This window comes from Metarhizium acridum (assembly GCF_019434415.1).
Source record: "Metarhizium acridum strain ARSEF 324 chromosome Unknown scaffold_29, whole genome shotgun sequence".
Lineage (NCBI taxonomy): Eukaryota > Fungi > Ascomycota > Sordariomycetes > Hypocreales > Clavicipitaceae > Metarhizium > Metarhizium acridum.
In genome coordinates, this window is record NW_027094017.1 from 1540124 (window position 1) to 1564869 (window position 24746).

At 49.9% G+C, this 24746-nt stretch overlaps 10 protein-coding genes across 10 annotated transcripts; 6 read left to right on the forward strand and 4 right to left on the reverse strand.

Annotated features, from left to right (window-relative positions):
• Positions 1–551: 551 nt before the first annotated feature.
• On the forward strand, positions 552–3388 carry J3458_004546 (uncharacterized protein). The gene has a single exon (XM_007809268.2). The coding sequence runs from the start codon at positions 1051–1053 to the stop codon at positions 2452–2454; it is 1404 nt and encodes a 467-aa protein (XP_007807459.1). The 5' UTR covers positions 552–1050; the 3' UTR covers positions 2455–3388.
• J3458_004547 (uncharacterized protein) lies at positions 2272–3679 on the reverse strand (the record flags this gene model as incomplete). The annotated part of the gene is made up of 2 exons (XM_066118275.1): positions 2272–3347; positions 3413–3679. The coding sequence occupies 2 exons, from the start codon at positions 3677–3679 to the stop codon at positions 2850–2852; spliced, it is 765 nt and encodes a 254-aa protein (XP_065976878.1). The 3' UTR covers positions 2272–2849.
• Positions 3680–3843: 164 nt separating this feature from the next.
• Positions 3844–4059, reverse strand: J3458_004548 (uncharacterized protein; the record flags this gene model as incomplete). Its single annotated transcript, XM_066118276.1, has 1 exon — positions 3844–4059. The coding sequence occupies one exon, from the start codon at positions 4057–4059 to the stop codon at positions 3844–3846; it is 216 nt and encodes a 71-aa protein (XP_065976879.1).
• Positions 4060–5053: 994 nt separating this feature from the next.
• On the reverse strand, positions 5054–7177 carry J3458_004549 (uncharacterized protein). Its single transcript, XM_066118277.1, has 5 exons — positions 6570–7177; positions 6404–6516; positions 6166–6350; positions 5590–6078; positions 5054–5534 (listed from the first exon to the last, which is right to left on the reverse strand). Exons 3-5 carry the CDS (start codon positions 6279–6281, stop codon positions 5264–5266), a joined length of 876 nt encoding a protein of 291 aa, XP_065976880.1. The 5' UTR covers positions 6282–6350; positions 6404–6516; positions 6570–7177; the 3' UTR covers positions 5054–5263.
• A 972-nt stretch (positions 7178–8149) lies between these two features.
• On the forward strand, positions 8150–9691 carry J3458_004550 (uncharacterized protein; the record flags this gene model as incomplete). The annotated part of the gene is made up of 3 exons (XM_007809265.2): positions 8150–8455; positions 8506–9084; positions 9143–9691. The coding sequence occupies 3 exons, from the start codon at positions 8150–8152 to the stop codon at positions 9689–9691; spliced, it is 1434 nt and encodes a 477-aa protein (XP_007807456.2).
• A 1160-nt stretch (positions 9692–10851) lies between these two features.
• Positions 10852–12298, reverse strand: J3458_004551 (putative secondary metabolism biosynthetic enzyme; the record flags this gene model as incomplete). The annotated part of the gene is made up of 1 exon (XM_007809264.2): positions 10852–12298. One exon carries the CDS (start codon positions 12296–12298, stop codon positions 11222–11224), a length of 1077 nt encoding a protein of 358 aa, XP_007807455.2. The 3' UTR covers positions 10852–11221.
• Positions 12299–13734: 1436 nt separating this feature from the next.
• J3458_004552 (uncharacterized protein) lies at positions 13735–14379 on the forward strand (the record flags this gene model as incomplete). Its single annotated transcript, XM_066118278.1, has 1 exon — positions 13735–14379. One exon carries the CDS (start codon positions 13735–13737, stop codon positions 14377–14379), a length of 645 nt encoding a protein of 214 aa, XP_065976881.1.
• A 143-nt stretch (positions 14380–14522) lies between these two features.
• On the forward strand, positions 14523–15182 carry J3458_004553 (uncharacterized protein; the record flags this gene model as incomplete). Its single annotated transcript, XM_007809263.2, has 2 exons — positions 14523–15013; positions 15089–15182. 2 exons carry the CDS (start codon positions 14523–14525, stop codon positions 15180–15182), a joined length of 585 nt encoding a protein of 194 aa, XP_007807454.2.
• A 1345-nt stretch (positions 15183–16527) lies between these two features.
• On the forward strand, positions 16528–18372 carry J3458_004554 (uncharacterized protein; the record flags this gene model as incomplete). Its single annotated transcript, XM_066118279.1, has 5 exons — positions 16528–17236; positions 17497–17635; positions 17710–17805; positions 17896–17926; positions 18042–18372. The coding sequence occupies exons 1-5, from the start codon at positions 16535–16537 to the stop codon at positions 18370–18372; spliced, it is 1299 nt and encodes a 432-aa protein (XP_065976882.1). The 5' UTR covers positions 16528–16534.
• A 1992-nt stretch (positions 18373–20364) lies between these two features.
• On the forward strand, positions 20365–23688 carry J3458_004555 (uncharacterized protein). The gene has a single exon (XM_007809261.2). The coding sequence runs from the start codon at positions 20415–20417 to the stop codon at positions 23016–23018; it is 2604 nt and encodes an 867-aa protein (XP_007807452.2). The 5' UTR covers positions 20365–20414; the 3' UTR covers positions 23019–23688.
• The last annotated feature ends 1058 nt before the right edge of the window (positions 23689–24746 follow it).

Consider the following 24746-nt stretch of genomic DNA (forward strand, 5'->3'; position numbering starts at 1 on the left):
TGAGGTGGTGTGCGTGTCTGGTACACTTGTGCGCTTGCTGCAATGGCCTTGACAGTCGATATGCAAGGTACTTAAATAGGGTGGCAAGGCGCGGCGGGCATTGAGTGTAGCTTGCATAAATCGGTAGATTCCTCAAGTGCGTGTTGTTCATGTTGCACAGATCTGGCTGCTCGTTTTCACGATGAATGTTAGCCGGGTCTCAGACAACATCAATGAATTGTGCCCTTGCTTAATGCCCCTGCTTTATGCCCCTGCTTTATGCACACACTGCCCATCTAGTTATTCAAGTGGTCTGTCTGGTGCTTGTACATCCACCCGCGTCGGCCAACATGACCAATGCATGCCACCAGACACCATTTGACAAGAACGAGATGCCCACATCGCAACCCGGCCTGTTTTGGCCGTCAGCCCGCAGCCGCGGAGTAATTTGTTAGGCCTCAGAAGCCTGTTGGCTTCTGTTGGCTTTAGCTCCAAATCACTCTTGGGTCTCATGCCCCGGCCCGTCGTGCCCGCCATGCCCACTCAAAGCGCCACCCGCGGACATCCATGTCATTTGGCCTTCGCCTCTTGCCTCTTTATGATGTGATCTATCTCAACTTACCGCCTTTCACAGCTTTTCTTTTGCTTTTCCACCATTCAGCTCAGCGCCCTTCTTACTCCTTGAGCCTTGCTACCCGACACCGAAACTTGTCAAGACACCGTTGGCCTTGTTGTAACGCCTCATTCCTATATCCTGCCTGTGTCCCTATGGATCGTGACCCTCGACCAGTTTTTGCAAGCACACATAAAATTTACGGCACCCATCGACTGCGCAACGCTCTCAACGCACCGTCTTGACCCGAACAAGCTCGCTCATTCGATAGTTGAAATAGCATTGAAACGGCCTGTCCCAAGGGCCGCGATTAGCAAAAGAGCTCTTCATTCGTAGCTCGAAGATTCCGCACCCATCTCCAGGTGAAAAGGGACACCTACCAATCCAGCTACTCCATCGCCGAAGTCTCCTCGCAGCAACTGCAACTGGGCCATTCGAGGTCCCAACGCACCGTCGCCATGATGAACCACGCCAGAGTCAAGGCTCTCAAGGGCAACGGCAAGACCACTTCGAAAAAGGCCATCAAATCAGGTCGTGCTTCTGGCACTATTACACCTAGAAGCTCTCCTTTGCCATCCCTTCTGACGTCACCGACACACTCCGCGACGCACAGCCGTGTGACCTCCGATGTCAGCGGCAGTGAGGATGAGAGTGACTTCGAGTTTGACGACACCATGTCCAGTGTTCACTCTGGGGGGTCCGGAGCAGCCACTCCTGACGAAGGCGGCACGAGTACATTTGACGCCCGAGCCTTGATCGAAGGTCTACAGGACAAGAAGCACAACAATTACGAGGTCCGCGAACAGTTTCTCGAAGCTTACCTCAAAACTCTGCGCAATAGATACAGTACTGATACTCACCTGTGGCTGGATCCTGCCGCTCCCGAGCTTGTCGAGATTTTCCTCAAGGACGCGGATCGCGCTCCGACCGCTCGCGAGAGACTGCTCAACCTGCAGGCCTTCTGCCTAACTGTGGGGACGACTGATGACCTGGAGATTTTTGAAGGCGCCGAACGAGCTCTGAAGCAGATCCTTGTGGACGATGATGACGATCAGTGCAAGACATATGCGATTTATGCCCTCTGTATGAGTGTTCTCTATGCTGGCGGCCTGGAAGAATCTGCTCTAGAAGTCATGCAGTACCTCCTTGACATTGTACGCAGCGACGGAGAAAGCATTGAATCACACGACAACGCCGCCGTCGTGTCTGCCGCTATAGTAGGTTGGTCATTCGTTGCCGGCCACGTCAGCGACTTCTCGGATTATGCCGACACCGCCATGGACGCCTTTGTCGACCAACTCGACAGCTCCGACACGGAAATCCAGTGCAATGCAGGACAAGCCATCGCACTTATTTTTGAGTCCTCTCGACATCACGAACAGGAAACCGGCGAGCCATTCCAGCTCCCATACGACCCGCAGCGCTTGATTGGTCGCATCAGTGAACTCGCTAAGCTCAGCAGCAAGTCTGTATCGCGCAAGGCCCGTCGCGACTTGCGCGAGGGTCTCATTAGCGTTGTCACATCTCTTGAACGAGGCGTCGGCCCCTACTACTCTACTGCGCTCTATCTCCCAGAGAAGGACTCCCATGTCCCGCCATCGCAGCGGACCGAAGACGGCCAAGCCGAATATGGCTACAGATGCCGTCTGCGACTCGGAAACCACAGCACACGAATCGACACTTGGTCACTCTTGTCGCGAGTCAACATGATGAAAATTCTTTTTAGGGGTGGCTTGCAACATCACGTTTTCGCCAACCCCGTTGTCATGGAGTGTTTAGAAGATGCGCACTGGGGAGAGGAACAAGCTGCTGCTGCTGACTACGGCGGCGGCGGCAAGCCCTCCAAGGGACGCAAACGATGAGCGACGACCCAGAATACGCAAGGATGACGAAAGTATGGTGAAATATTTTTCCTCTTCTGTAAAAATGAGTTCATGATTATGTTCATTGGGATACCACTACAACATTTTGAAAATTGGGTTGGCGTTCTGAATGGTGGTGTTGGTAAGCAAAAGCTGTGTGGATGGCGATCCCCCCTCCCAAGTACAAGTAGGGAGGCAATAGTTTGGGTATGGTACACGATAGAGTAGAATCAATATCAGTGCATTGCAGCTCTCGACCCAACTATCGACCAGCGGAAATCCCAACGGATCCCAACGGGTAATCGAAAATGTCAGCACGGTCATGTTTGGCCTTGATCAGCTTCAACCTACTATTCACATTATGCCCATAGTACGACTGCAGTGGATCTGCCGACTCACGAGATACTGGAATCCACATATCCGGCATACGACGCAGGACTATCACCGTCAGTCTTCAAAGAAACCCAGTCCAGACCACTCCGGAAGATATTGGAGGGAAGCACTCGCCCTGTCAGAGGTCTGAGATAGCTTTCCAAGTCCTCATTCCACTCCACCAGCCTCTTATGCTTCTCCGCGTCCTCGGACCCCGTCATTATAAACTCCAGATGAGCATACGCTTCCTCTCTCCATGCAAACGCCGCCTCGTCCTCCCCCTTCCAACCAATGCTCCACGCATGCCATTGCCCCCAGTCGGCCGCCTCATCTGGCAACTCCGTCAACCTGTCCACCAGACTCTGGACCGCCTCCCTGCCCAGCTTCTTGTTCTTCTGCATGAAGAAGCTCTTGCTCACTCTTCTAAATCTGGGCCAGGGCTGGGCCTGCAGAGAGCTTGGGTCCTGACGAGTCTCGTTCCACGTGAATTGCGGATACTTGTCGACCTGGGTGAACGGCTGCTGGAGGACAACATCGCCAGAGGCGCGTGCTTGGACACCTCTGCGTCGGGGATACACTCGCTCACAATGAAGCCAAACATGCGGGCGTTGACGGAATTACACCCTCCTGAGATGTGGATCTGGGGTTTCCCAATAGCCAGCAGGCCGGACGAGTTCATGAGAGTCTTTGCGTGATGGAGCGTGCACCCGAGACACCAGCCCAGGATTTCGGTGCGGCTCTTGTACATGTTGAGCCAGGACGTGAATGCCGGGTCAGTCCTGGGTGCCCAGTCGATGAAGCGAGTTGCCACATGGACACGGGAGTCAGGCTCGTTCCATTCGATCTGGACCATGAACGAGCGAGGCAACTGCGAGAGCTTGAGGGTCCATTCGACGACGATGCCGTACGAGCCTCCGCCTCCGCGGCGGACCGCCCAGAACAGGTCGCTGTTTTCTGCGGGCGAGGCATTGACGAGACGGCCACGACGTGGTCTACGCCCATGCCCAAGGTGCGCATCTACATGTTGAAGCCGCCGGCGCCCAGGAACCCGGACAGCCCGACGGTAGGGCAAATGCCGCCCGGCCAGTCGCGGACACGGGGTTGAGAGCAGTGTACAAGGCCCCAAGACGGATTCCGGCGCCGACCCTGGCGGCCGTCTTGTCGGCCGAGACGTGGACGTGGTCGTGGTGTGATGTCAATGACGAGGGCGTTGCCGAGGGCAGAATGCGCCATGAGGCCGTCGCCGTTGGCAAACGCTTCAGCTTTTTCTCCCCCCCTCAGAATAGGGAACCATAAGTTACTGGTGGCCTCCCGCCCCTGGAACAGCCTTCACACGCGACCGCTGCGCACGCCGAATAAGAGGCACAACCTGCGAGGCATGGCTCGCGTACGCAATCAGCGCAGGCATCTGGTCAAACCTACCAGACAGCAATCGGCCTGGCCGCCCGGCCCCCAACTCAGCAATCACCACTACAACTCACTGGATTGACTCTCCCATCCGAGCATCAGTATACGTCGGTTCGTCTGGTCCGACGACGCGCTTGTCCGCTCCCTCGCCCAGCACCTGGGCTACGCATGGTCGCAGGTCCCGGCCCTGCCACGCACCTGCTCATGGTGTAAATACCTAACGGACATGGAATCTCGAGGGCCTTGTATTTCTCAATGCGTGGGTGCTTGCCACTGCATTTTGACGATTTTAACTGATGGAGTGACCAGTACGAGTCAATGTCTCCCATACATGAGCGGAACAACTTGGAGTCACATTTCCCGCCACTCCAACATGTCTAAAAGAGCCATGTTTTGAATCGCCGAGTCTCTTTGAAAACAGGGAAACGGCATTCATGTGCCGATCCCGCATACGGTCGGAGCCTATACTAACGCCGATGTCCGGCGGAGGGCGGCAACGTCCATAAAATATCACAAAGCCGCACAGTGAAGAAAAAGGTGCTTCCTCACAATTCATAATTAGAACACAGTATTGGAAATACAAGGAACTCTTTTCCGGTGTTGTTCTAGAAAATGCGCAACTTAAGCGTCCCGAATGCCTGTGCTCCGTACAGGTGTCCAATATTGAAGTCTCTTTGCCGGTTAGTCACAGAATAGGATGTCAACAGAATCCTTTCAGGAACCGAAACGGGTAGAAATTGAAACCAGCCTTCCAGACATGTCCCTGCTTTCAACCGAACTATTCTATAGTCAGTAATCCATAGATACAAAACGAGGGTCGGCAATGCATGGTCGTTTGTGAAAATGCATGCTAGTATTAATACTAATCGTAAAGAATATGCCGCAGAACCCTGCCTAGGAGACGAATCTAGCTACGGAACTCGACAATCTAAAACTTCGCCCACCAACGAGATTCCCATCTCAGCCTCACCCACTAAATGGCGGCAGCACCCATGAGAGATACAAGTGCAGCAAATCCTTGAACCACTCCCTAACCAGCTATGTTTAGAAGGGCAACACTTAAAGGGGCGCCACCAAGGGCACCGGCTGCGCAGAAAGCCATCATTACACCAATTCGAAGACCGATATGTCCCATGTCCGGAGTCGTTTGTGCCACACAAGCAGAGCCCGTGGGTACAAGGCCACCTGAGAAGATGCCAAATAAAACAGCGAATGCAATCAGTTCTGCCGCAGTATGCACCTGTGTCCACCATAGTGTCACCACCCCAACTATGATACTCATCCAAAACAGGACATTGAAGCTAGTTTGAATCAGCTATATTTGGCACGAGGATTCCAAGCCCATGCTGCACTCACCAGCCAAAGAAGTCGGCAAGCAGGCCTGAGCCGATTCTCCCAAGAATGGAGCCCAAGTATGTGAATGCGACCAGGTTATATGCCACGTCTTCTGAGACCTCTTTTTCCCTGGCGTAGACTACGAGGAAGTGGAACGGAATCAAAACACCGGTATACAGAATGACTAGAGACCAGGTCAATGCGAGAAACCGCCACTCGAGAACGGCTGACCGAATACTCCGTTGAGATGGTCGAACTTCATCGCCAGACTCATCATGACCAGCCGCTCCTTTTCTTTCTCGAATGAGCAAGCAACCAAGAAAGAGCAGAGGAGTCGCGATGCCTCCAATCACCAGAAAAACAACACCATGTGGTAACTTATCATTCAGTTCCGGTACATATGTCGACCAAAGAGCCCCCCCAACAGAGGACCCCGATGCGGCGATTCCTAAAGCCAAAGGCCTCTTCTCGTTGAACCACTCCGTGATGGCGCCGGTGGCCGGGTAATATCTATCCAGGCAACGTTTCGAATTAGCGACCGGTTTCTGTGCGGCTTCGCAAGAAGACAAACAGGCTGGCAGGCAGGCAGACACATACAGCAACGCAATTCCCGTGCCAAAAAAGATGCCTTGATTGACCAAGAAGTGCGGAAACTTGGTTGAGAACCCAGAACCTAGCAAGGACGCAGAAGCGAGCACAGCACCCGTGATCATCGGCCAACGCGCTCCCTACTTGTCAAACATCGGCCCAGATATAAGGCCACCGCAGAAGGAAATGCACAGCTAAACAAATGTGAGCATATTGGGGTCGGATGTTCGCCATCAAGTGGAAATACCTGGATGCCTCCAATCTATGAAACTTGTCCAGGCATAGCATGTCTCCACGGATAGGATCCAAACACACCGTCAGTGTAGATGTCTTGAAAACTTCCAAAAGCGTTTAAAAGCCCTGCGATGTCAGGCACACACGCTAAACCTGAAGGCGCAGGAAATAAGACTCACCGAAGATAAAAAAGTAGACGATGAAGCCACCCACAACGACAAGCCAGGCCCTCAAGCCGCCATCAGGGACAACGATATGGGATATTTCGGTATCTGCTATGCTCCGGCTGCTGTCGACGTTGGACGTTGAATCTGGGGTGTCGGGCATCCATCTCCGGTTTCTTTGGGACCATTTCATCCGCGGCCAGCATGAATATGCGACATCAATCGTTATAACTGTTGGTAGCTTAGGTTCAGAGTCATCCGCGGCTCCATCAGAAGATGACAGCGCAGCGCATGGGTGGTACAAGGAATTGCCACAATCCGTTTTTTTAGAGTATCCCGATTTGAGTCGCTCGTAGGCTACACGTGGGGATGAATATGTTGATTCATGCCAGGCGAGGGACATGGATACACGAGGCCGTCGTGGGGCGCCCATTGTCAGGGGATGGAAGAAAAACATGCCCAAGCTGACAAGTGCACGGTGGTGCAAACACAAGCAGCTGGTGATGGTGGGAAGCAAAATAAAATACAATTAAAAAATACAGATTTTTGATATTTTATTGTGTAAAAGGAGCCTTTTCCTCATTTTTGCGCTTCTCGGAGAAATTTATGCAAAGGGAAGTGCAGAGAAGCAAGCGGGTGACGGAGGCAACGGCGGCGAAGCTGTCCTCAGTTGAAGAAGGCACGAAGCAGTCGAGCGAGGGGCCTTGCTTGGGCCTTGCCTTTTTAGATTGAACCCCAAACACAAACCGGAACATTTGAACCCGAAACCAAGGCATGTAGGTATCTGAAATACTACATACCTACCTAGGTACTTAGTTGTATTAGGTCATGTTCGACAATCGAGGTGCTGCACACGCGCTATTTATGCCCCGGCTTATACAGCCCGATTTCACAAAACACTAACCAAGATGAGGCCACGGTAAACTACAGCTTGGGCCGGTCTTTTGATTTCATTTTTATTGAATAATCATCAGCGAAACTTTCCTTCTTGCAGATCCCTGAACAACTAAGCGGGAGCTGATGTGGCACGCAAGCCACTCTATATGGAGAGACGCTCGGAGGTATTAAGCATGCCCAATTACTGCAAAAGGCCATGCTATGCTGATTGACTCGAATGACAGCCCCGACCGGTTTCATTTTAAGTTTACATACATTAATCATCGGCTTTCATGTCTGACATGATTGAAGCTCAGACGACTTGTCGCAAAGTCGTCATCCCAAGCGTCGCCGTCCGCGCCACCACGGAACGTCGGTGGTAGTTCATATAGACACACCCAGGCAACGTGAAACGCTTAAACAGATGATTTGTCAACACAAATTGCAGTCTTTTTTTTGAATCAGGGCTATTGTCTTCGACCAGAGAGTGACATCAAATGACGGTGCAAGGCACGGAGCGGAGGTGACCAGAATATGCCTCGTGAAGTCGGAGGTCTGTGGCGTCTTATGAGCACTGTACCATGAATCAAAATTTTATACTTAAATTAGGGCTTCTTACATGTCCTGGTTTTTTTTTTTAAAAAAAAAATACAGAGTCCAGGAGGAATTAGAGAATGAAGCGTTCGTCTCGTACGACAGCCATCGCAACTACTACGGCCATGGCACTCTTCACGCCGGTCGTCATCTTACTTACTACTACTGCTGCAGCAATTTTAACCTCTCTTAGAAGAAGTTCACCTATTTCATTGCCCGGGTATAAGAGCGAGGGTTCCCTTGCATTTTTAAGTGACGCCAAAGACTTCGCAACGAAGCCCATTGGACTTATACAGAAAGCCACGAGACAGTGTGGTGATGTATTCAGTATTCGGGTTCTTTCAGTGTACAATGTTTGGCTCCGTGGCAATGAACTCAACAAGGTGTACCTCGAGACGCGAGAAGATGTCTGGTCGTTTGTTGGTGGCATGGTGAGAAGTGCCGCCGTGTCAATTCTGATCAGAACACTGACTACCATCAGGGATTGTTTCTAAACAAAATCATCCACCGCGGCTACTGGGATCATTACCGCGTCCTTTTATCCTCACTCAGTCGCTACGTAAGCTCCGGTACGGCACAAAAATATGCTGCCGCAGTGTCTGTGGAGGAGACGCAAAAGGCTGCCGCCGAGTGGTCATCGCGGGATGGCTTCGAGCTATTCGACACGGTTTCTTATCTTGTGCACAAGATCATCGTTAGGTCTCTCATGGGAGAAGACTTTTACGACCACAATACGGCGGAGCTGTTTAATCTGCTGCATTCTATGGAAGCCGATATTGGCAGTTTGTGGTCTTTCATCTTGCCTGACTGGGTTCCTCACCCACCTGCGCGGCGCTTACAGAGGGCACGAAATCGTTTCAAGGAAATATTCACGGAGCGACTCCATGAGAGAGACAGGCAAGATAAAAGTGAAATTCGGCCTCTACGGGATTACGTTGCGTTCACCATGGAAGACGGCGCAACAGTGCCATTGAAGCATCTTATGCCCAGTCACCACACCATGCTCATGTTTGCTGCTCATACAAGCACTGCTGCTAGCATTTCTTGGAATATAGTTGCTGTAAGCAGAACGAGTCAGTTGCATAATCACCAAGCCATTGAACTAAAATATAACTCAGCTTCTGCGCCACCCCAACACCATGAAACAAGTGACAAGCGAGTTGCGCTCGACGCCCGAGGGAGAAGAGTCGCTTCTCTTCCAAGCCTGCATCAAGGAAACGGCAAGATACTACTGCGGAATGAAGCTCCTGCGGCTGGCTCGCGAGAATGTATGCATTCCTGAGTCCAACGTGACCATCCCCAAGGGAGCAGTAGTGTCTATAAGTCCATATCTCACGCACCTTGACCCAGAGAACTACTCTGAGCCGGAAGTTCGGAACCCGCAGCGGTGGATCAGCAACGAGGGAGAAATTGTGCAAATAGATAACAAAACGAATGGTGTGAAATTCCTTCCATTCGGCGGCGGCAGCCACAGATGTGTAGGTGAGAAAATGGCCATGATAATAGTGGCCAGGACGGTGGCTACACTCATACGAGAATATGATTTTGCTTGGGAAACTGAGGACATCCCGGAAAAGACTGACTTTTCAAATCTCAACTTTGACAAGGTTGGAACGCCCTGGCTTCGAGGTGGCGTACGGGTTCGAATGAGCAAAGCTACTAGATGACACGACGCTATGAGCGCCCAATGATTCTGTTTTGCTGCTTCAAATATTGGGAGACATGTTTCACAAGGTATGTTTTGCAAACCAATTCATATGGTGGCCTAGAATGAGCTGAATGAAGATTCTTTCCCCCCCGCGACTTGTATGCATCTCGGTCTTGCAAACGGCAGAGTACCTGGCTTGCCAAGGTTCCTGTATATCAAGTGCTATACTATTCAGTACTGTCACACATAATAGCTAGCACACGCGAGGTGTCAAATGAAGTTATACTCTGCCTTGACCTTGTGTTCCCCATGTATTCAATGGCTCCTTTCCAGCGTGTGGACAGCGTACAAAACTCTACCATATGCAGAAACACACATGACCTTGCTTAACGTATGGTACAACCCCCAATGACAAGCATCAAATGTTTCTAGAAGACAACACTAATTGCACTGCTGGCAACATCACTCGCCTTCCTTCGCCATCTCGCACCCCCGGCGCGAACCGCGATGTCAGAACCACGGCTTTCGTCATAGCGTAGCTTGTTTCCGCACATCGCACATGGCCTCTATCTAAAACCGAGAATTATTCTGTAAAGCCAAACCCATTTTGATCGGACAGTTAGTGTGCCGTGACCGCAGATTTGTCCCACGGCATCTCTCCGACTTATGTCGGGGGCCAAAAGATGGTGCTCTGGGCTACCGGGGAGGCAAAGGGAGGGGGGCTGCATCTAGGGGTTGTATTTGTCTGCTAACTATGATGGGGAACTTGCGAGTTACTAGTAAGACTTGGCTATGCAGAAAGAATAGCATTGCACGAATATGGGTGGCCAAGCCACGTCCAAGTCTGCTCGACTGCAAACTGAGTCTCGGGTGAGCAGACATAAGTCGCCACATCACTTTGTATCTTCGTCAACAGACGGAGAGAACAAACCTCGTCACCCAGCTGACTTGAGGACCCCCACCCCCAAAACAACAAAAGCTTTACGAGGCGTGTACATCTTTTCTATTATTCTCTTAGTGGCTATTTGCCTCCGGACGTCGACCGTGGACCTCCGATGTGTCAGTAGTCAAGGATTAGGAGGCACCTCTGCAGCCGACAAACACATGAAACGATGTGGCGTGCCCGGAGACATGGTTGCTGCAGATGGTTGCGTCATTTTGGGCTGAAGGAAGTCATGAGGAGCTTAGAGGCAGCAACTTAATTTGAACTACACTTTATTCTTACCAAAGATGAAGCCAAGCTATTGGTTCGAGGAAGCTGCATAATGAAGAGCTTAACTTGATAGCGAACGAACTCTCTGAATGCCATGGACATGCACTCTTATCGCCCCGTCGTTAGACATGTGGAAGTTGTAAAAGACATTTGACGCCGCCGCCAGCGTATGCTCAACATTAAAATAAAGAGAGGGGAAAAATATTGAGCCATAGTCCAACTTCATGCCTGTCCAGGTTGTGTATGTCTAGATGACTTCAGGGTTGATAGATTCCAGACGTACACGAAAACATACTTGTCTGTGGCCATTTCCCTTGTTGCCTCGGGGTTATCAAGCTACTCAACGTCTTCAATGCACTCTCGCAGGATGGAGCTCAGTTCTCCAACAAATCGTGGCTGAAATGCACCATCGTGGTCTCCGCTGAAAGGGATGGACTGGAAGCTTCGGAACTGCGACGGATTCCACCGCATATTCTGCTCTCTCATGACAGTCTCAATCAGCTGTGCACCCGCATTTGCTTTGTATTCTTTTGCGACGTCGATGGGCTCTGTAGTGCATTTGATAAGAACCGCGTCAAAATCGGACTTGGTGCCGGGCGTAAAGAGGTCGCCGGGCTTGACACTGGAAACGAGATCAAGACCCCGGTGGATATGGGTCTTGATCTGCTGCAGAAATTCTTCCATGGCGGGCGGCTCATTGCAATCAGAGCCACAGTCTGAATCGCAATCAGAATCATCGGTTAAGAAGCCGTCGGAAAGCGGAGATGGAGACGTGAAGGGGCTGTTAGTGTCGAAAATGCTGGCTGCGCTGGATCGAGCACTCGATATCGTCGGGCTTGAAGGACTGTTCCAGACATTAGAGTGCCGAGATTGAGTCACAATGTAGTCGCCCATTTCGTAGTTGCTTGTCATGGAGGGCGAGGCAGGAAAGTGGTCGGGGCCATCACCATCACCGGATTGTAGCCCACCAGCTGAAATAGTGCGGTCAAAGGTGACTTTGACAAATTCCTGATGTTCTTCTTTGCTCTTGAAGCTTGGAAAAACTTCCGGGTTGGCAGAATCAATCATGATAACTTTGTAGACCTCTTCTCCTCGAGCTTCCAGCATTTGTGCTATGAACATGGCGATCATGCCGCCCATGGACCATCCGCCCAAGAGGTATGGTCCTTCAGGCTGAATATCACGAATGCCGTCGAGATAAAAGGCAGCCAGATCTTTGAGGCTGGTGGGATACTTGAGGTTATTGCTGCCGGGGCAGTGCAGAGGACTTGTGATGCCGTATACCGGTCTGTCGTCATCACTAAGGGAATCAAGATGAAAAAAGGGAAGAGCAACTCCAGAAATCGCGTGAACAAGAAAAAGAGGAGTCAGATCAGACATGTCATCGCCCTGAATCAAAGTAATGACTTCCATGATGCGTCGAGCATAACAGTAAACACGCCGTGTTTTTCGATAAGAATAGAAGACTGTTCAAAAAATGGGTGTGGGTATCTCAGTCTTTGCTAAATGAGGTCAAATTATTGTCAATGTGAGGAAATCTCTGTATGTGATGGATTTCCGGTGAACAACGGGCAATCCAGGCCTGTTGATGTGAAACAAAACTTTTTGGGGGAGACCAAAAACCTGCGAGAGAAGTCTATTTCCTGAAGATCTAGGATGGCATGAGTTCAACTCTGAAGAAGCAAAGAATGCAATCAACGACTGTGAGCCTGTGAATGAAATGTGAAGTTCTGGAGTCCAATACACTCATTACCACTTCCCAAGCCTCAAGCTTTATATTATCTGCATCAATTCGCCTCCGCGAGCATAGGGACGAATGCCGAGGGCGATAGAGAACGAGTCCCAAGCACGTATCTAGAAATGAGGAGGCGATGAAAGCCGATCTTCTTGTTGATGGCGTGTCAAGCTACCTGGCTACTTAGGAGAGCTTGCGTCCCGAATGGGAAATAACCTTCAGCACAGCCGTCTGGAATTGCTCCGGTTGCAGTAGCCCTGCCTTTGACTCTTGTTCGGGTTACCTCCATGGATAGTAAGTGTCACTAAAAGGGTCCTCGTGAATGAGTGACCCGTCTTAGCCATGATGGCGGATGACTCCCTAGACAAGCCTCCAGAGCACATTTTCGAGTCGGAGGCATACTGGCCACCCACGGGCTAAGTTTCAAACTGGACCACCTCCACATTGATTTCGGTAAATTTTCGTGATGGTATGTCACGGTGGCAAAGGTCAAGGGCTCACGAGGGTGAGGTGAGTCTTGGTGCGGTCAAGGTGGTCCATCATCACGGCACGAGTGGGGAGGCAGAACGTGCAAACCCCGTTCTAAATCAATACATCCAGCATAAATCAAACGGTCCGTACTATTCTTACTCGGTTGAGAATGCACCCCGGTGTTGCAGATCAAAGTCCTGGATATCATCTTATGCTTCCGCCAGCCCGCGGAGGCGGCGGCGGTATGGCGCTTACTACCGGAGAGCTGGCCGGGCAAGAGAGGAGTACAAGAAGTCGGCGAATTTCTGTCAGAATAATGTTGAATTCATCGAGTGGCAAGAAAATCCACGAAAACCGAATCAGTCTTTATTCCCATCAGCCACGTGTTAGGGGTACGCCTGATCTCAGAGGGCAAGGCATCCACCATCAACTGACCAGTAAGATAGAAAAGAAGTAAGTTCCTGCATTCCACTAGTGTCAGTTGGGCATTACTTCCATCTGAAACTATTCGACGAACATTCTATCTTGTGAAAAACTCCATTCTGTTGCTAGGGTTGCGGTGGCAACGGAATCCCTCTGTCGATGCCCGACACGTGCCAGGCCACGACCTAAACATTTCGTTAACTAGGAGGTATCAGTAACAATGACATACAAGGCCACTTTGGTGTCTTACCTACTACTACTTAGAACTGCCTACGCAGTGCCTGCGGCCGTTCCTCCCACTGGCGTGGATGAAGCTCGCTGGGGTCCTGGCGGACGGTGGAGTGACAGGCCTGGTTCTTGGAATCCACGTGGAGGGCAATATGACTTGCCACTTGACTGGGATCCTCTTGGATTTGTTTCAAGAATTGGTGTTGGATCGCCCAGATTCGAGTACAAAATCTTTGTCGATTGGACCTGGGTCAGCAACATTGTGACTACGCCCAAGTGTTATGGCCAGTGGAATCCGAGCCTTTGTCTGCATCCTCAGCAGCCGTACTGGGATCCTCGCAATTCCACGTCGTTCAAGAATTTGACAAGCGAGTACGCAGATCGCTCATGGAAGCCCAACCACTTTTTCATGCAAGACCCCATGAGCATCGAGTATGGCTCAGATTTGCTGCACGTTGGGCCAGTTACGGGTGAAACTGTCCTTCAGTTAACAGACCTCCAATTTAACGTCTCGGGGAAGTATGGAGCCCCATTCCCGTTCACAGGTATTGTCGGCATGTCACCAGTCTTTCGTGGTGACGACGGTAAGATGAAGCCTGGCATTAGCTGTCAAGGTAAGCCGGGCTGTGTTTGCTGACACTTTCGCCACCAGTTGACAATCAGTCCGCCTACTATCAGCAATGGAAGAATGGCCACTGGAGAACGGCACATACTGGATTTGTATACTGCCATGAAGAATCTCGCAAGTCCGTTTGCAACGGGCATGATGGTATCCAGACCATGGGTGGCATCCGCCGCGACCTCATCAAGAACCAAAAGATCTGGTGGTATGATGTGAGGCTGTACCCCGATGTCAACACCCTAGACTTTGTGTATAACCCGCCCATGTACAACTACTGGGGTGTCGAGCTTGAAGGCCTCAAGATTGGCACCGAAGTCCAGAAGATTGAGCCTACTTCAAATAGTTCTGGCAAGGGCGCCATTTTCGACCACGCCAGTTACGGTCGTGGCACTCCATTGACTCCAAACGCCTACGCCAGACTGACCCAGATGACTGGTGGAAAACCCGTGGAACTCAAGGAGCCTCCCAACAACGGAGACCAGATATTCTTCTCTGTCGACTGCTCCAAGCTCAAGTTGTTCCCCGATATCAAGTACAAGTTCACTGGCAGTAGCCGAGAATGGGCCGTCACCCCCGAAATGTATGTCGAGAAGATGAAGGACGGTTCTTGCGTGCTCAACGTCCGAGCCCTTGCCAGTGGTGACAAGTTGTGAGTCCTGACCCAGCCACTTCGCGTTCGCAATGGAACAATCGACAAGAGCTGACCGAGTTATTCCATCTACAGCATCGGGAACTTTGGCGAGACGTTTGCGAAGGAGAAGTACATCATTCTTGACTTCGAGAAAAACCGAGTTGGCATTGCAGATATGCTTTGGTAAGCCCATATCTATATTATAAACAAAGAGGGTTTTACTGATCAATACGCTAGGCCATCTTCCTGATGGCATCGACTTATCCTTCTCGTAGGGCGTGACTCCGCGTGAGTGTTGCGCTCTCAGGAGCAGCCACGGCTGGTCGGGGCAATGATAACTTGATTGTCGCGAAGACGGAATCAATATTCGGCATTTAATTCATAAAGTAACGCGTTTCTTTACTTCAGCACAGCGTTCCAATTAAACTGCCGGAAATTAGGTGATGGTTGTCGGATGAGATGCGAGGTCTGGTTGATTTCAGCACCACATCCTTGTCGGCGCTTGTACTAAAAGGGTAATATAGGGTAGTAGCATCAGTCGTCCTGGCGGACTATTATTTGCTTCCTTTTTTTTATTTCCTTGTATATTCGAACAAATGAAAAGCCAAAAAGGGGAACTTGACAGATCCTGCTTTTTAATGATAAAAATGGAATATTTCCATGAACTTTCTGTTGCTCTACCCTGGTCTGTCTGCCTATTTGTAAACAAACCACAGAGTATTGCTGTGCAGGGGCCGTTTTGCTTGCATTTGGATGAGAAAAGGGTTTTGATGTTTGATCAGAACTGTTAAAATCTCTAATTTTAGTATAAACCAGGCATCTGCGTTCCAGGAAGTGTTCAAATTTCATGATGTTGTCGACAAAATGTGAAAAAAATAAGTATCTAGGCCGCACTTTTTGGATCTGTGCGGAAAATCCCGATGAAGCGAATTGTGAGTATATATGCACACTGTAATCACTGTAATTCGTTCTATTTACATCATTTACTATCCTGTCTTAAATGACCCATGAATAGCCCTTTCAATCTGTTGTTCTACGGGCTGGCCTCCTTACGAAACACACCCGCAGTCTTGTGTATTTCGTTCAGTTTATGTTGCTACTGGAATCTTGATATCCAGATCTTGCTGCCAATGATTTACGCACATACTGCTGATCAAATATAACGTGAATTCGCTTCCGTGCCGGTCCGCATACTACTTGCATGATCTGACATTATTCTCCGGAATGTCATCTGTCCGCTTTCTCCGTCGACGAGTCCGAACAATGGTCTAGCATCCGCCGTATTGCATGCTTGTACCTCCGCCTTCCATCGGCAAAGCCGCAAGTTGGACGGCCAAGTCGTACGATGTCTAGCATTTCACAAGCTTGTGGTATGCTACAAATAGGCTTTGGAAGATCATACTTCGAGGAAAAACAAAGTTGCAAAGGCACATCCTGTTCATTCTTCCGAAACATCCAATAATAATAATAATAGGTTAAGCTTTCTTTAACTCCCGCATTATTCTGAATTTTAATCACAGTTTCATCTACTTCTCAATCATGTCCAAGGTGGATGCTGAAGTCATCATTGTTGGCGCCGGTATCGGTGGCCTTACACTCGCTGCAATCTGCAAACGGCTGCGCATCACTTGCAAAGTTCTGGAGAGAACCGAGGTTTTGCAGCCTGTTGGTGCTGGAATTTCTCTGGCCCCTAATGCTCTTCGGGTCCTTGATCAGATTGGTGTCTACGAAGAACTTCGGGAGACTGCCCAGAAGCTGCAAAAGCTGCAGATCTGGCGCAATGCTACCCGGTGGAATAGCTTGAGTTTGGACACATTTGAGCCTACTTATGGCTACCCAATCCTGTCTGCTGAGAGACACAACTTCCACAGACTTCTTTACAAGGCGGCGGGCGAAGAAGAGAATGTTGTTCTGGGCTCCAAGGTTGTCGACATAGTTGACACTCCCGGCGAGCCCGTGCGTGTCGTTATTGAGGGAGAAACAGAGTATCGTGGCATTATTATTGTCGGAGCAGATGGCATCCGATCAGCTGTCCGACGAGCTCTCTTGCGCAAAACTGGTCAGGAGGCGGCGGCCAATACCATCCAGTTCACTGGACGTGTGCATTTTTCTGGAATAACCAGCCCGCTACCAAACTGTGGCCCCAAGGAGCTTGGTGTTGCCAATTGGATGCTTTACGATCAAGCCATCCTGACCACCTGGCCATGCAAGGATAACAGACAGTGGTATATTGGGGTCAAGGTGAGTTCAAACTATTACTTTTTTGCGGAAAGCTTGAATATCAGGGGGCTGCCTTTCCCAACCCGTCAGTTCATGAGGCATTCAAGTCGAAGGTAAAAACACATGGCAGAGCCTCCGTTCGTTTCCTCAGATTCGGACATCAAACTGCTGATCTAAAGATAGGCAACATGGATCGAAAATGCCACATGGGAACCTGTCTTAGTTCACTAGGCATGAAACATAGGGATCTACATGCCTTGCTGACTTGAACCCTGTTTCAGAAAGCGGAGGGAGACGTCGATAAAAATCGCTCGGTATGGGGTTCGATCACGCCCGCAGCCATCAAGGAAGTCTATGGCCGAGCTTTCCATCCATTCGCGGAGGAAGGCCAATTTGGAAGCAGTAAGAACATCCTCAATGGTATAGCGCATACCTCTTTGTCAAGGGGGTGCGCAGCAGGAAAATTCCGCTCTACCAAAGCTGACCATATGTAGTCATCGACAAATCGGAGAGGGTCATTGCCAGTAACGTCTTCCAGGAAGTGGAATTTCCATCCATGTACAATGGAAGAGTGGCACTTTTAGGTGACGGTAAGCGGGGAGTTTTTCGTCATATATCCTTGTTGGACACGTTGTGTTGAAAGATGTGCAGTTGCTGACAGGTTGTTTAAACGATTATAGCCGCCCATAGTATGACGAGCTTCTTTGGACAGTGAGTTCCCTACCCCACCCCTTTTCTGATATCCGAGGAACGCGGAAAAATTGCGATAACGCATGAGGAAATCTGGATTAGGAACAACACGCTGATAAAAGTCGTCGTGAAATAGAGGCGGTTGTCAAGCCATTGAAGATGCCGCTGTGCTAGGCAACTTGTTGGCCGAGAATCGTGAGACTCTCGTTGAAGACTCTGAACTGATTCTTTCTACATACGCCAGGATCAGAGAGCCTCGAACCAAAGACCTATCAAAGTTTAGTGATAACTTTGCTCTACTGCATACAGCAAGATTGCCGTACGGCACCGGCCCATTTGTGAGATGGCTGCTATACACCCTTGTACCCACATGGTTTTGGATTAACTACCTTGGCTGGCTGTACAAGTACCAGCCAACTGTGACTGCTTTAGGTGCACCGTCTGCCCACGGAAAGAAGAACACGTGAATAAGAAAGGACATTCCGAATCTGAGATGTCCGCTAGTTGGATATTCGAGACGGTTGAGCAGGGGTAGAGGAGGGGGCGGCAATGGAAACCGAATTGCTGCGAGAACTGTTCAGGCTTCCAGAATGTAGCAGATGGCGTGAGGCTTCCCGGTGGTTCCCCTTGGCGTCCATAAGCTCCCGGTGTGTGTGGTTGGATTTCTTATTGTGTTTATGTAGTATCAGGAATAGGTTCCTCCTCGTGTTTATACTTGGTTAGACTTAATTTGTTTTGTCAGTCTTACTACTCCTCGTTGTCTCTGCTATGCTGGGAATAGAGTGTGTGCTTCAAAGTGAAAGCCATTCGACTTTCCATCTTCGTCCATGGCTAAGTGACGTGTGGTGATGTTTGGCAGCGACGGGAGTATACTGGAAGTTGTCAGCATCGGACGGATGCTGCGCCATGAGACTATGGCTTTCAGGTGAACTCTCGTAGCGGGAGAGCGTGGATACTATGAAGTGGTGGGATTTCATGAGTCGGTTATCTCTGGCCCATCCTCGTTGCCATTGACGTTGTGGTACAGTTATGCAGTAGTCATACATACAACAACTGCAATCTGCCATGATATCATCGTATCTTGAAAAGGCTGAAGCTGCCTCGGACTTCCCGTACGAGTCGGCACGGCTGCTCTCGTCATACTAGGTGCGGCTCTTCGGGCGCCCAACAGGCAGTTCCGACAGGAAGTAGGCTTAATTGACAGCTGAATCCTATCAATCCTATCAGCTAGACGCCGTTTGACTAGACGCTATAAGGAAAAAGCGAGACCATGGGGACTATCCAGGGATCAACAAATGGAGATGGGTGATGGGTCCGGCTTTGATGTCGAGTGCCTTGGCCATCCTGAGACTCGAAACACGCCTGCAGAAAACCCACTTACCACGCGGCAGATCGATCATCTATCACCTAGCGCCGCCTTCGCAAGCTCGTAATCAATGTCCATGAGCCGTAGGTGTGAACGCCTCGGAGGTGATGGTACAGGAAAGGCTGCGCCGAGGACTCCTGAGCTACATCCCCCATGTTTCAACGGAGTACTGTCTGGTGGGGCAGGAACATTTGTCGCAGAGAATATAAGGGTGTATAACACACAAAATACCGTGGCGTGGCCACGCCCGTTTTTTGGTATTTTTTCGTGTGACAACATTTGAAGCTGGGCCACACCTTCCCTCTCCCATGTGCGCCTAGAACCTACCCACGCCTTCCAAGCTCTCGCACTCCGACTCTCGATTGTTTGATACACCCCTCTTCAACACCTCTCGACGTCCCCCAACTTGGTAGACATATCCATCGACACCCGATCCATCATGACGTCCAAACCCGCTTGGCGCTAGTTACACTTTGTCTTACAGGGAGCCCAGACCCTGGTTCCGGGGACTTGGTTGCCAATAACATCATGGTGACTGCCAAGACAAGCTCGACAGGGTCCCAAGTAGCGCCTGTATCGGGGATGGGCATGTTGGCATGATTTCTGGCCTGGCGTTTTACCTCTCCGAGAACACTCCAGACACAAGGGTCGGCCTTCCTCATGGCCATGGATTGACACAATCCTACTCAGCCGACTATGCAGGCGGGCGTGTGTCTTACATAGGCTCCATGGATAGCCAGAGGTTGTGGTAGAGCAACGCAGTCTGAAGCTGAAGCACAGCGAGTACTTGAATATCCATGGTCCCCATTGATATCATGCTTGAGCTTCTCGTCATGTTACTCTTCGAAATCCTAAGAGAAGCGAGGATCTCATCACCTCATTGTCTTTCGCTGCTGGGGTTCAAAGATTTCCATTTCCCAAGCTGAATTGTCTGGATAGCAGGTCCGAACCTGGCATTTGCATTAGTCTTATAATCAGACTTTTTTTTCTCTTGCCACTTGCTTGGCTACATTGCACGCCTCGAATACCTTTATGAGCAAAGAACTGTTTCATTCGATACCTACCATCTCCCTGCCTGTCCCAGCCCTATGATCATCACCAGTTGCTGGCTAGACTATTTACGATCATCATCGACGCTGCATAATGGCTTCTAAACATCCATTGAGACGGTCGTGTGCATTTTGCCGCGCACGCAAGATCAAGTGTTCCAATGAGACGATTTGCGAAGCATGTCGAAGACAAGGAGCTGACTGTATATATGACTTCGAACCACCCCGCCCCAAATCTCGAACAATCAGCCAAGATGGCCCTCGATCAGATCCTGCAATGCGAACTGATGGAGTCTCTGGCCGACAGAGATCCTCTACTGGTGGCACACCGCCAAATGGAAGCCCTACTGGCACTTTCTCTGAGGAGCCAATGCCCATGGACGACGTTGACAACATTGCCCAAGCGTTGGAACAAAAGTTTTACGAGAACTTTTCTACAGATATCGGCCCACGATCTAATCCATGGCAAGAGAGGATTGCAGCCTATCACCGCTCTATCCAAAACTCTGTTAGAGAACGCCCCGAAACCATGACCGCCAAGTTCAACCCCAAAAATGTCAAGTACACCGGTATACTAAACTTATTAACACACGATCTTGTCGGCCTGATTACGGACCAATTCGGCTCTCTCGGTTGCCATCACGTCGAAGATGGCGGGGCTAGATTTTTCCTTTCCGGGCTGATTAGTGACGAGACTCAGACAATGTTCGACAACGTTCCCTTGAGCGGGAACCCGCTCTCAGAGTATGGACAGCGACAGCAGACGCAGCTAATAGATGTTTGGTTCTCTGTACATCCATTATCATTCCTCGTCTCCAAAACGCTACTTTTAAGAGAACTCCGTGATGGAACTCATGATGAAGTCCTCGTTGCCACCATGTTGGCCGACGCCAACTTCAGCATTGGTGATGAGGCTGCCATGGCCCGTGGCCACGTTCTGCTTCGATGGGCCACGGCTCAGCTGCGAACAAGGCCTCTTCGATCCAAGCAGTTCTCCTCAGGTGGCGTCACCCAGTACAGCGGGATCTCGACACGAATCTTTAGTGGTATTTCAACGGCTCAAGCCTTGATGCTCTTGGCTTGGAATGCTTTATGCTCGTTCCAGATTCGCCGTGCTACCTGCTACATCGGCCTCGCAGGCAGGATTGCCACCGAGATTAAAGAGCAAATATCTAGCACCGCGGCCCCTATGACTTCAAGTCGAATCAATGGGATTGATGTATTTGACGTTGAAAAAGAGATTGTAGCCTATCTCTACTGGACAACTCATTCATTGAGCCTTTGGGCGTTTATTCAAATGGGCAACGGTTATTTTTCTGGTCTTCTCCCAACTTCCCTAACTTCCATCTTCCTCCCTGTGACGGAAGCATCGTCAGTCATCATTCAACTAGATATGGTATCGGAAAATTTCAGCACATTGCAGAAACAGAAATGTGTCATTCGCGAAATGTGGCCGCTTGCCCACATTGCCAGTGTTATTGCCCACATCTTTGCTCTTTACCCACACGACACAGACACATCCGGGTCACCGAAAACAAATTTCTGGCAAGAAGCACCACTACTTGCCCTGCAGCGCATGCAGCAGGGCAAACCTTCGCAGGATGTGGGAGCAGTGTGCCGCGAGATAAACAGAGTCTTGATGGAGAGCATTCATATTCTCAACCGGCAGGTTACAGAGGTCTCGTCGAGAAGTTTAGTTCTACTTGTCTACCATATCATGGCTATCCACTTTCTGTTCCCAATGTTGCCACAGGACCAAGCTGAAGAAGCGGTTTCAGCCGAGATAGTGGACAGATTCTGTGCCTCTAGCCAAGAGATCTTGCAGATCTTCACGGTGATTTCAGAGCAGCCCCAAGACTTGTTTAGGATCACACCATCACTACGATCCTCATTTCCCGACCTGTTTTGTCTTGCGTTAGACACCTGTGCGCGGGCGCTCAATCTCATTCACACCAAGAAAAAGATGGGGGCCTTACTCATGGATCTGTCAATGATGCACACTTACGATACCAAGATGCAATTGTTGGCAAAGAAGCTATATACAACCAGTCAGAATGACTTCTTGAACCAGGGTAGGTCCCTGAGATTGGTGCGGAAGCACCTGAGGGCTTGTGTTAGAGCATTTGGCGGATCTCGGTCCGGGTCTGCATCTTCCGGAGCCTCATCTCCAGATGCCGGCAGCAGGTCTGGAAACTCCATGCCACAGTCTCCTCTTCATCATAGTCCCCCAGTCATTCCGGGCCATGAATCAGACCGCATGTCTACAGCAACAACCGCCGTCATCGACTCGACGTCTTCATTCATTTCGCCCATGGGCACATCCACGATTCCTCAATCTATGCATCCATCACTGCCTTCTTCCGACTCAAGCAGGAGCTCCATTCCGTACAGACCAGTTGATGATCTTCACAAACCCGATTGGGGCGCCGCGGACGAGCTGTTTCACACTGTCCTTGACCCAAGCGCTCTCGGTGCGCCTGTGGGAGACCATCTCAGCGTCTCTGACCTTGTTGACATGCAAAATGCCTGGTATCCACAGATTCCCGGTTTCATGGACTTCGATATCTCTGGATCCATATCTGGAGTCCAACGGGAGTGGCCAGAAGTAGGGGTCGAGACGGCAGCGGCAACGGCTGGAGCCGACATGGATTCTGTCTTGTATTATTTTGACAACAGATCTAACAACACACCATGCTGAAGACATTGCACGGAAATAGTATGTCGATGCTCAACATGGTACGGCATACTGAGGGTTTCCCTGGGAGCTTACCTTGGCAATTGGTCTTGACGGCAAATTCAGCGCCCCCAGCAGTGGGCCAAGAAAATGGGCATCCTGTTTTGGAGGTACGGCCCCCAACGTTTCGAGACACATACGGCTCCCCTCCTGCATTGGCTACAGACTTCATCAGTACCATGAGTGCCCTTGGCACCTAAAGACGAAATAAAAATATTGGAGACTGCTTTGATATACTCTTTCTGGATCTGACGGTATCGAAGCGGTGCTTGTTATGTGGGAGACGACTTACCAGCATCCTACTTTTACACGCCCACTTGGCATTAGCACTACCCTGGTTTGTTATCTCATTTCCTACCAGCAGCACAATTACTATTTCTTACTCATGGGCATACTTACGGAAGAGAGGGCGGCGCAAATTCACCTTTTCCACATTTGGCAGGCTGTATCTTTTTTTTTCCCTTTTGTTAAGTTTTATTATTTTAATCGGCGGTAACAAAATCTGTGCCATTATCGGATCTTGGGTGATTTTGTTTACTAGATTCCTGAGTCTGCCAGGGCTGCATTGTTCTGTTTACTTTTTCTTTGTCATGCTCACATGGACGGATGTATGCAATAATGCGGTTCACGCGCCTTTTTCATAGAAATAATATGAATATAAAAGTTGAACTAGGCAGGTGCCCCATCCTTACTTGTAGTCATGATCGAATTAACAACCCTGAAAATAGTTGTCTTGAAACGATCCATATGTTCTCTCATCCAGTGCGAGACCATATGCGAGACTACAATGTAACCGTGTGAATCACATGCATCACAAAATTTTCAAGTCTTCAGAAGATCCATACCAGACTCAAAAGCCTAGGGGCCGCTGATGCAGGGAGCTCATCATGGACGGGTTCGCGTTGTTATTGGCCAACAAAGTATCCTGCGCTTGCGCCGCCGAACGGGCACGCCGAAGACGATAGACCAAAACAGGAATCTCTTGAGAGATGCTTCCAAAATAGAAGAATCTTACACTATATGACGTTGACCCCGCTTCATCCATCATCGTGGAGATGCGGTTGAACAAGAGGATTATCGATTGCTGGTAAAGGAGGATGGTGGTGTTGGTACAGCTGTACACATTTGCAGTGAAGTTACAAACCAACATCGGACATAAGCGAAGATTAAACTGGGGGAGAACTTTTAGTCCATACACGTCTCTTAGATTAATCGAGAAGCCACGGATCGAAGGTGTGTGCATGATTCACTAAGTAAGCAGCCGGCGCGGGTACTGGAGATGTTGTGAACACGAAACACCAAGGATTCTCAGCAGAGGCATGTTGGGCGTCTGTCAGTTCATCAGGAGGCATTTGTAGAGGATTCAGCTCCATGCGAATCATAAAATTTGCCCCGATGAGCTATAATTTGCACTTCTTCAGGTTATCGCTTCACCAGTGCTCGGGGAGTAAGTTGTTGAAAGATGCTTAGAGTTATTCAAGTCTCAGACTTTGGGCGAACACAACGTCGAATGGGGCCAGACCTGTGATCACTGTGGCACATACGGTAAAGACTCGAAATGGCTCGAAACTTTATTGTCCAAACCGCCGTATTATGCTTGGGCTTCTTGACCGGCATTTGACGAATCCGAGTGTTTAAGGCAGCGCTTTCGTGTACGTTAACGGATTGAAGTTGACTACTTTGGTTCAAATA

Excerpts from the sequence above, each read along its gene's own strand:
- J3458_004546 (XM_007809268.2), top strand. The coding sequence starts at position 1,051 with ATGATGAACCACGCCAGAGTCAAGGCTCTCAAGGGCAACGGCAAGACC.
- J3458_004549 (XM_066118277.1), bottom strand. The coding sequence starts at position 6,281 with ATGATCACGGGTGCTGTGCTCGCTTCTGCGTCCTTGCTAGGTTCTGGG. Across the intron at positions 6,079-6,165 it reads GGCACGGGAATTGCGTTGCT|ATATTACCCGGCCACCGGCG; the intron begins GTATGTGTCTGC and ends TTGCCTGGATAG. Across the intron at positions 5,535-5,589 it reads CTTGCCGACTTCTTTGGCTG|CTTCAATGTCCTGTTTTGGA; the intron begins GTGAGTGCAGCA and ends GATTCAAACTAG.
- J3458_004555 (XM_007809261.2), top strand. The coding sequence starts at position 20,415 with ATGGCTTCTAAACATCCATTGAGACGGTCGTGTGCATTTTGCCGCGCA.